At 34.4% G+C, this 11362-nt stretch overlaps 1 protein-coding gene across 1 annotated transcript in view; it reads right to left on the bottom strand.

The window, feature by feature from the left end:
* Window positions 1-8994: 8994 nt before the first annotated feature.
* Window positions 8995-11362, bottom strand: part of LOC123708904 (synaptic vesicle glycoprotein 2C-like) — a 31801-nt gene continuing 29433 nt past the window's right edge. The window contains exons 10-12 of the mRNA XM_045659912.1: window positions 10968-11127; window positions 10099-10226; window positions 8995-9117 (exon numbers count right to left, since the gene is read on the bottom strand). Of these exons, the coding sequence (XP_045515868.1) occupies window positions 9059-9117; window positions 10099-10226; window positions 10968-11127 (347 nt within the window). The 3' untranslated portion in view covers window positions 8995-9058. The remainder of the gene's footprint in view (window positions 9118-10098; window positions 10227-10967; window positions 11128-11362) is intronic.

Here is an 11362-nt window from a genome sequence, read left to right as displayed (position 1 = left end):
AACAAAAAGCGCTTAACAAGACCGAAATAACCGAAATTCAACCTAGCTGTATATAAATAAGACACAATTTAAAACGAACCTAATATTTTTAATTCAAACGTCAGTATATTGTTTACATATGGAATAGATATCTAAGGGTAGTTACTGCAATGGTATAAGACAGATTTTGCATATTGAAAAAACCTGTCAATATTCTTCTAATAGGCTAATAATAAAAAATAAAAAAATCAATGGCACTAAAACCTTTTTTAGGTCTGGGCCTCAGATTTCTGTATCTGTTATATAATCATTTGTTAATCTAATAGGCAAGTAGGTGATCAGCCTTCTGTGCCGGACGCACGCCGTTCGAGCGAGTCTTAAATGCGCACATAGAAAGAAAATCCATTGGTGCACAGCCGGGGATCGAACCTACGATCTCAGGGATGAGAGTCGCACGCTGAAGCCACTAGGCTAACACTGCTCTAATACGCTAATAATAGGCTTCATTAATTCATAAAATAGTGAACAAAAAGTTCAAAAAGTGTGAACTTATTAGTGAAGAAAAAAATCAATAGCAATAGCCATTAGGCTAACACAATTTTATTAAAAGTAGTGATTATACATTGAAGGGTGCAACTGTGTCTGTGTAGATGTGTTATTTATGTTATTTGATCATGGGGCAATCTTTTAAATAAATTTTATAGACCTGCATCCAATTTGAAAGAGACTTATATGCCTGTAATTTTTGTTGTTGAATATCGTAATCGGCTGAAACACATGCAGGTATTTTCATTACTTATGGACAACAAGATACGACGCATCCTAGCCCAAAGATCTTTTGGTCAAAGGGTGTTCCTTTCGGGCGGGACAAATGGGATAACGTTATGCTAGGCATCTATTCATTTTAAATCATCGATACTTACTGAAGAAATAACACCTATTTGTACTTATACTTAGCATATCACAACTAAACATAAATTAGCACTAAAAAGTAATCTTCGACTTTTTTGGGTTTATGTTATTAAGCTAATCAGTTCGCATTATATTGTGAATTATTATAAAAACTGCATCAAAAATTAATTTCACAACCAATGTATATTCCTTAATACGTGGTCTTACACGTGCAATATGCACAATATTTAGAAGATTTTAACCAAAACAAAAAGTTTATATTTTTTGTTTAATTAACATATTATTACTAACAAAACACAGAGAAAAACACACAAAATAATTATTATATTCAAAAAAAAGTAACAAAAAAAAGGAATAAAGTACATTCTAAGTGTGTAATGTTGTGGCTTGTGACTGGCCCCGGCTCAGCATTATAGGAGCAGACGTGTTTCATAGCGCTGTTTATTCTGCCAGAGGCCACAGCAGTTAGTTTGCACGAAAAAAGAATATATTAATAATAATAATAGTAGAAAAAATAATTATAGTAAAAATTAACATGTCAATAAAGTAGTCTTGGAAGATTTGTGTGTAAAAGTATATAGTAAATAAAAATTTGGAATAAATATTACTCAAACTACTATAGGAAATAGATAAATGAATAATTTTGTGTCGAATTTGTGGGATTTTAGTAAAATATATGTACTTTATAACTGGCGCGAAAATTTGATTTTACTTGAAGATTTTTCAGGAGAGGAGGAATATTATTCCAACACATAATACAGTTTTTTTTTTATGAATCTCGCTGTTGGCCTTAAGGGCCTTTACAGCTCAGCTCGGGCTGTTTTGGCGAGCGTAGCTAGGCCAGAATGGCGTTTTATCCCGCGGCTAGCGCAAGGGCGTCTCCTGTGAGACTCGAACCTCGGCTTGGGCCGTCGCGGGGCGGTCAATCGCCTGAAGGGCAGGACGGAAGCTCACTGGAGTGAGCGAAGTGCGAAGTAAAGGTCCTCGCCTTCCCCGGTGAAGGCGGTTTTTTACCCTAATCTGTGATTGGCTATTTTTATTATGTTTGGCCGCGCGGGCGGCTTTTAATTTATCGTTTGCTACGGTAATTGGATCATCCGGATCCGTTAGTATGTGTCGGGGCCTCCTACGAGCCTTTTTTGTCGGGAAGGGGTAATAGTTGATGCTATTACGCACCAGCGGATTGGGATGGTGTTTAGCCTTGTCAAAATGGCGTGTGGACGCCAACTTCATCCATTGGGCTATGGTAGATCGACGTTTCTCACATAGAAGGGCGCACCGGTCGCGATTCTCAAGAATCGCGACTGAAGCACCTGTAGCCGGTGAATATAGGAGGGGGCACAATGCGCAAAGACTACGCTAGCGTATGTCATGCACGGTCGGATGCATGCCTTGTACAGGGTCAATTTGTGTCTGAGAGACATATGACTCCTAATAATACAGAAGTGTTACGCGCTATATTTAATACTCCCACGAAATGATGCCGTCCGATGCTGGGGAATGACGAGCTCCTGAATACAACTCCTAACTTTGTTCACGTTGATATTTCTACGCCAGAGGAGCAAAATTATTTATGTACAAAAAGGTTGCTCTCTTTAAGGTTGTTTAGTATATACTACATCAAATAACAAACATACCAAATACACTTAATGTCTAAATTATATAAAAATTAAAAAGCAAAAAAAGGTCACTGAGTTCATGGCATTCAGCAACCTTAAAAAAACCTTAAAACCTTAAATACGCCACACAATAATAAAATATTACGACCAAAAAAAAAAAGAGTTACACTACATAAAAATTATCTTAGATCTTAATTGTACGCCAAGTAAGCGTACTTCGCAATAGATATAATTTTTTTGACAAAAAAACAATGTATACTTATATGTAAATTGTATAGGTAACATATTCAATGTAAAATCATAATGTTATCTTTATGTGACATACACTCAAACATTCAGCTGGCAATACTAAGCGTAACGATGTGATATTTTTTATACACGTGTCTTTACTAAGTCATTATGGAACATTACGATCTAGTCTAACTTAAGACTAATAAGTAATTTAAGTCTAACCTAATTTACTAAAAAGGATTGTAATAAGTAAGTGTCCAATAACGCTACTTATAGTCTCTATTAAAGGGAAGACACTCTGTTCTTGTGTTTTCATTTTTTCATTCACTGTTTAGCACTTAATATTAAAGTACACTAACACTAATTCACTAGTTCAAATGGTTTTATCCTTTGCAGTCTTCTCACTAGGCCCGTTGTGTCAAAGAGTTGAAAATCTTCGACATTCACATGATGGTGGAGCCTGTCCATGGGCTCCAGCAGTCTTTCTATTACTGTGGCGACGTCCTTTACATTAAGGACCTGATGGTAGACGTTATTGTGAATGTACCAGGGAGGATTATTTGGATGTGGTTATTACTACAGGCTGGCAACCAAATGGAATGCCTTCCGAGCAACCAATACAATTTCTTGTAACGGGGATTCAACTCTTCGCGCTTCTTTTTAACAAGGACCTTCCGTCGACCTAGGTACTTAGCTGAATTTTGGAACGGCACTATGATGCTATCAATATATACTGGCTGGTAACCTGATGTCTTGTTGGTAAAGTTTATGTGAACGAAACGATGTCGTGAATATGGAAACAATTCAATATATTAATATAATGATAGTATGATTGATTAGAAATTGATTCATCATAAAATCAACGCTGTACTTGTTAAGGTAATCTCACTGATCTCGATTGATTAAAAGTCCAAACGAGTAATGAAAATTTTGAAATAAATTCGCCGACATCAAAGTTAAAGGAGATTAACTGCCCAGTTACTTTACAGTTAACAGCCCTGATCGTTTGGCGTTGCGGAGGTCTCTCTGCATCTTCTACCGCATTTACCATGGAGAGTGCTCAGTGCCTTTTAGCATAATTATTTAAGGGTCCAGTGCTGGAGTGGGATACACCTTTGATGGTAAGTGCTAGTCTTAGACTGATCGATTATTGGATTCCTTTTTTATTATACTGACACGCGACAGCCATAGTATTTTTCTGAGGGAAGGGAGCATCCTGGATATAGCTTCCGGATACCTAGGCCCACACAGTTATTATGCATGGTTATTCTGACATACATCACCATCTGTTAAAAACTCGACTTTTTAAGTCTTTATTATATAGACTCGTAGTCTCGTAATGTCTATAATGTATTTAGAATTTATCCGTGAGATGTTTGGCATAGTTTACTTGGCTTAATGTCCTACAACTCCTAGATGGGGCATAGGATGAGTCTCCATTGAGTTCGGTCTTGAGCCTCGTATTTCACCTCGTATTTCACCTCGTAATCCAATCAACCACCTGCTTGGAGATATAAGTCGGGCTCTTGGTTAACTTAGTAGTTATAAAATATTCTGCGGGGGGTGAGTATGCAAAATGTTAGACGGCCTAGAACATTCCTCAGCTCTCCTTTATTAAAACTGCACGGTCAGTCTAGTAAAGCGTGTCTGTCAGATACAGCAACTCTTCCGCAGTCGCAATACCGTTCGACTTCCTAACGAAATGCATGTTTTTTTTTCCAGCACGCCATTGACCCTGGATTTCGTCCATTATAATAAATTGAAGGCGGTTCTGGTGCAATACGTGGCCTAGGTACGCCTCAGCTATCAACACGCCCTTCAATGGCCCTTACGGTTCCCCAAGGTATGGTATTCAACCCTATTTGAATGAAATGATGAATGAAATCTACACCATCTCTAGTTAGACGTAGACGCTCGATTACGTCATATTACGCCAATTTGTCAAACTAATATCAAAAACACTAGTATACTTTCATCTACCTATATTCTTACTCATTGGGATTGTGCTTGGATAAACGATACTTTCCCTGCTTTGGAAAAGTTGAAAACATTTGGAATCACACATAGTATGTTAAGTAAATATACTATGAAAGGAAAACAAATTAGCTATAATAATTTGTTATTTACATATACATGGCTTTGAACTTTAAAAGGCCTTAGGGAGAAACCCCGGCGTTTAAAAACGAAAATGTTTTCCATTCTTATTCAATAATAAAGGTTAAAGTGAATTACGATTTCCTGCAATGTCGATCATTATTGGAGATAACGGAAAATATGCCTTTTATGCCAAGCATGTTCTGAATATTTATATATGCGATACATGCCACATGTAGGGATTTTTATCTGCAAGTCATGGTTTTTTTCAGAGCAGTGTTGGGCTAGTGGTTTCGAGCCCGGCTGTGAACCAATGGACTTTCAATGTGCGCATTTAACATTCGCTCGCACAGTGATGGAAAACATCGTGAGGAAACTGGCTTTCCTTAGACCCAAACAAGTCGGCGTGTGTCAGGCACCTACTTGCCTATTAGATTGACAATGATCATGAAACAGATACAGAAATCTGAGGCCCAGACATAGCTAGGGAGCTGGCGATCAAAATAACTATATTATTTGCTTATTTGATTTTTTAATAGCAATAATTATACGATAAGCAATCACTGGCAGCAGCAGTCACTGGTAGCGCTACGCTACTTTATCAATTGACACTCCACATACAAATATAAAAAAAAACAGTTCTTTGCATTATCACAGGAGGTTGATGTAGAAATGTAAAAAAAAAATTCAATCATTTACTCGTTGCTGTAATCGGACCATTCGATTTATTAAAATCCCCTAAATACAAAACAAAATGGCAGACAAATTAAAATTCGTCGTATTGCTTCGAACTTTAATTCCTAGTAATACGATATACTACCAAATCATATAGGTGAATGCTCCGCTCCTTAGTTGTAGCGCCACTGATTTTTTATTTTTATTTTATCTCCATTAATTACCATGATAAGCTGACTATTACGTTTAAGTTAAAAGTCAAGTCAGTGCGAGGGTTTTATGTCATTACATATTGTTTATAGTTCATTGTTGTTGTTTGTTTTATTTTATTTTAATGCGACATTACGTATATTTTCCGTAAACAGAGCTCTAAATTTGTTAAAATCATAGAAGAAAGAGGTGGAAATGATTTTATCCGTAATACAATTACTTATTAACTTGAATATATTATCTATATTAATAATGATTAAAAAATTATAAATAATAATTAAAGCAAATTCAAAAAGTTGAATCCCTGTGTACCTTTAACGCTGGCAGCATTTCCTCGCTGTATTGCGATACCTATTCGTTGATCGAGGAAAGGACCAGCTCTGGGGTCACCGGTTTTATCTACAGGCGCCAACTTAAATCTTTAATTAGCGCCTGTGCATCCCTGTGGATATACTTTAATCCCCAGCTTGTTTTCCTTCTGTACATGACTAATGTAATATTTTAAATAGCGTCATACTTTTCGACTCAACTCTGAGTCATTTATATGCACAATTGCTATCTCATAAATGAATGAAACCTAGTCTTAGTAGTAGTAATATATACTATAACTATTAACTCGATTGTGGTTAAATCGATAATAAATAATTGCAGTTTATTTTATAGGTCATATTATGAAATGCAACGTCCAGGACCTTGTAATAATGAACCGGTTTTAATTATATCAATTAATCCAGACGACAATGTTGCCGATGTAAATAGAAGGTTTTGTTTGTTGCTTGCGGATACAACAAGTCAACCTCTGACGATGATTTTTCAAATAAATATTCATTAACTATGATAATAAAAAATAATCCAGTGTGATATCATAGACATAAACTCACAGAAACACACAAAATAATAATCAAAAAAGTACGGAAAGAGAAAAGAAGGAATAAGGTACATTTTAAGTGTGTAATGTGTGTGTGTTGTGGTTGTAACTGGCCCTGGCTCAGCATTATACAGTGGAGCAGACGTGTTCCACAGCGCTGGTCAATCCGCCAGACACCATAACAATTAGTTTGCGCCTCCGACGCAGAACATAATAATAAACAATAAGAATTAACAGTGTTAGTAAAGAAATCTTGGAAGATTTGTGTAAAAGTATATATACGTAGTAAAAAACTTTATAACTGCGACGAAAAATTTATTTTAGTTATGGGCAAAATCACAGTTCTCTATCATTTGCATTTGGGTCTCGATTTTTTCCGGTTTCAATGGAGTCAAAAACAAGGTCAAAACACTTTTAATACACTAATATGTCGAACTTAGTCAACACCGGCTCGTAAAGTATTATCATTCATAAGGTCATCTGGATTACCTTTATTCCGTTTGAGAAAAAAAACTGATTAGAATTTCATAAATAATATTGTAAATTTTATGATTATATGAAATTCTTTAATCCGTCGGAGACTGACGCCAAACATGTATTCGCATTCGCACACGTCAATGTTTCATTGTTACATATTTATTTTTAATATAGTGTTGCCAGTAATTGTAAAGTGTTGTATGTTTTTTTTTTAATATTAATAAGTTGAGTAATTAATTTAAATGAATTCATACCTCATTTATTTTCCTTACGTTAAATATAACATATTTAATATTAAACACATGTCAGAAGCCTTCGATCAAAATTTAAGAAATTTATAGGCATTGTCGATAAAATAGCTATATTAGTTGTAGAAAACTTCTCAACGTTAGAAAAGATACATGTAATAAAACAATTTAAAATTGTAACGAAAATAAACCAAACCAAATTATGTAGGTTTCGTAGACTACGTGAAAGCATTCGACTCGATCAAACATAAATTTGTCTGGATAGTGCGTAAAAGAACGAGGAATCAATAACAAATATATACGTTTTATTTAAAAAAATCTACAATAATAATACTGCGAAAATAAACTTATATTAATATAAATAATGTTAAGCTCAAGACAGTGCAACAGTGCAATAGCTTAAAAAGTTAGAAGTATGTCAAAAAGTAATCAAATACGTAAATGAATTTTATACAAAATATGTCGGTCAAATTATATCCCCTAAGAACCTGACCGATAAAGAAGTGGAATAAAGAGTATCAAGTAAATAAGATACTAGTCCCTAAAAGGTTTATACCAGGGATGTTCCATAATTGCAAAATCACGAAAGCCCTCAGAGACAAGCAACGTTTTAGATATGTGCAAAAAATCTAAAAGTCAGGCAGACTTACGAATGCCAAACGTAGTCAATAGCAAAAAATATGTACAAAAATTGAGAGTGTGCAAGCAAGGGACTGAACGGAACTTGTAAACAGAGTAAGACTAGCAAACATGGCGATAGGCAGAGCCTACCCGATAAGAGATACTACAGCTAAATGAACGAAATATATTGAAAAAGTAGCAAGCCCACTATACAGAAGGACAGCCCAGGATAGAGTACAGTTGCAAAATTTGGAGGAGGCCTATATCGGAAGACAAGCTAACACTGTAGAAGGTTGAGTAAATATATTGAAATATCAAAATAGTATATTTTATATTTCATAAGATTAGGTGAGTAAGAACTAGGTTGCAGGAACGCTGTAAAGCACGCGAAACGTCGGAAAATTTAAAATTATGTAACATAATTATAAGTTTACAATAATACAAATAGCTTTAATCCGGTTAAAAAATTGTTTCCTTTCAAGAACTAGGTTATTTGAAATAAAGCCTTCATTTATTCATTCATAACTAATTTATCACAATATTGTTTACAATTGAAAATGAATCAATTTCCGTTATTTTAATTGAATAAACGTTTTTTTCTGTAAATCTCTCAAGTTAACAAAGGAATTGTTATTTCAATGCCAATATCTAATTGTTTGGTCATCCATTTTTCATGAAATATTTTTCTTAATTATTATTGTTTTATCTTTTATCTACAAAAAAAAAACAATTGATCCAGGTGGCACCTTTAATGCTGGCAAAATTTCCTCAATGTATTTCGATACTTATTCGATGAGCCAGGAAAGCACCAGCTCTGGTGTCAACGGTTTTATCTACTAGGCACCAACTTAAATCTTTAATTAGCGCCTGTGCACTGGAATCCCACAACCCAAGATTCTATTCCAAAGGGAACAAACTCAAAGTTGGAGGAAAGACTATATTTTTGACTTTTATTATCATCTAACATCCCATTGGCGTCTTGTTAATATTTATATTGTTATTACGTTTAAAGTAATTAACTAAGTTTTTAATGTACAAAGGTCACAATGAAAACCAAAAATAAAGGGTTATAATGGCTAATTTATTTATAAACATAATTAATATACAATAATGTAAATACAGCATCAATGCGGCCTCTCCGGTCGAGTGCTCTTCGGTAGTATTGTACAAAGTAATCCACTCGCTGAAACAATTTATTATCTTAAAATAACTTTTGTATCTAATATATATCTGTTAATAAGCTTTTTTGTGTGTACCTACGTCATAATATTTTTTAATGAATATTGCAAATTAAAGCAGTTTTTGCGTTAGCCGCTATGTGGAACCAGCTGTCTACTATGTATTTCCGAACCAATTCAACTTAGGGTCCTTTCATTCATAAAAAGGCCGACAACACATTTGCAAGCTAGCAATGTGTATATGAGCCTCCTGCTCGTTTGTCCGTCGTGTTGCATAAAAACACATCGATTTATAGAGTTAAAATTAAGTGTGTGTGAGACCCTTAACCCCTAAAGTAATAGTATTGTATACCCCTATTATAAAACTATAGACGACTGCTTAACTTTCAAATTATCGAGTTAAACTTAAAACATTGCTAGGTTCCAGATACCGAGGTTGGTAAAGTGACAGACCGGTATGTTTTTATGTTCATCTGAATCTGTCAGAATCCACTCACTGTCAGTCATCAAGTAGCGGAGGGTACTTTCGAGCCCTTCCGATAATACTATAGGAAACTTTAAAGAATTAAATTAATTTATAAATGTACTAATTAGATACTTAATTATTCGACGAGGAAGTATATTTGCGTTACAGTTGGTTTACTTGAGTTGCTCACTCTAAACACTTAAATTTATTCATGTTTATAAGGAGATGTCTTAAGAATAACTTATGTAAATTATGTATTTACTATCATGTAAATGCAGGATAAAACTCGTTTAGCTGTCACAGTACTGTTATATATTCTTATTAAATCTTTAAAAAGGACTGTGGGACTACAAATGAAATCACCCCTGCCGAATTTGCAGTGATGCACATCTGTGGTACTTTAAAACCTATACCACCTAACCTATATAACCTATAAACGGCAATCTATACAGTTTAACATACTCCTTTAGACACCGTTCGTGTTTCGTGATGCGCAAGCAGCGAGTATATATTTACTTACTAATAAGCAAGGATCCAAACATATAAATGGGGACAATGCAGTGCTGGTCGACAAGGGCCCCGAAAACCACGTTGCCCACAATTGCGCCCACACGCCCACACATCACGGTCACTGCCATCGCTGTGGCGCTAGTTACAAAAACAATTAATTTAAAAAAAAGTACTTATGTACACACGTTAAAAGTTATACTTTTTTGTCGTAACAAGACAAAAATCTTTTAATTTTTTTTATCTTTCGCCGTTTTCTAGGTTTGTGGAAAAAACGACTAGAACAATTGAAAAAAGGTATTTAATACATTATAATAAAATAAAGTTTATTAAAATAACACAAAAAATATTTCTACATAATTAAAGACATGGACATTTTTTATTTTAAAATGTTGACTATGCTAAATTCAAGGTATCGGTTTTTTTGTGACGTTGCGCGCGCGCACCGTAAAAAAATACTCTCATCATTTTTCCCTAATGCGCCAAAAGAAGTTTACAACAGTATAAAGTTTTAAACAAAAACGATTATTGTTTATGGTTCACAACTATTATTATATTTGCGATTTAGTAGATTTCACACTTGTTAGTAATTGTACCTGTTAGTTTTACTAAATATTATAGAGTTGTGTGAAAGTAGCCCCCACGGAGGTCCTAGTCTTCTATTCAAAAGTTTTGTCTGGTCGTAAAACCTTGGAGATTATTTGATTACTTACATCATTCCACAAAAATTAGATGACGTAAACATCCTAGTTTGTGATTTAATGGACTTGATTGAGATATCAAAGACTACATATTATCTTAAAATATTTTAAAAATAAAGTATTTCGTACTTATAAATTAAAGTACATTATTAATGTCTATATATAATTTTTTGATACTTACGCCACTTTAGTGGGGAAAATCTCACAAATAACACAGAAAAGTACAGCTTCAGTGCAGCTCACAATAGCCTCGAAGACACAGGATAGGAGAAGGTTCTCCAGAGAGGAGCGCACCAGGTTAAGACCAAGAGCAGCCAACCCAGAACTTATAAGCATCATAACTGGAAAGGAACGATTTTTTACTCTGTGTTTCTACGTTTTCTTTTTAATCAAAGTGTTGTTTTAACACTATGTATAATAATATCGTATTTAGGTAAAACATATTTTTAATTTACACCCATTTTCAAAAGGCTTCGTCAATTGTTTAGTCCATAAAATGTATAATTATTATTTAGTAAGTCCATAGTATTTGTTTGATGTTTAAAATTATCTCATATTTATTTATTAAAAGATACC

Source organism: Pieris brassicae, chromosome 4 (assembly GCF_905147105.1).
Source record: "Pieris brassicae chromosome 4, ilPieBrab1.1, whole genome shotgun sequence".
In the NCBI taxonomy this organism is placed as follows: domain Eukaryota; kingdom Metazoa; phylum Arthropoda; class Insecta; order Lepidoptera; family Pieridae; genus Pieris; species Pieris brassicae.
This window is presented reverse-complemented; position numbering and strand designations above follow the sequence as displayed.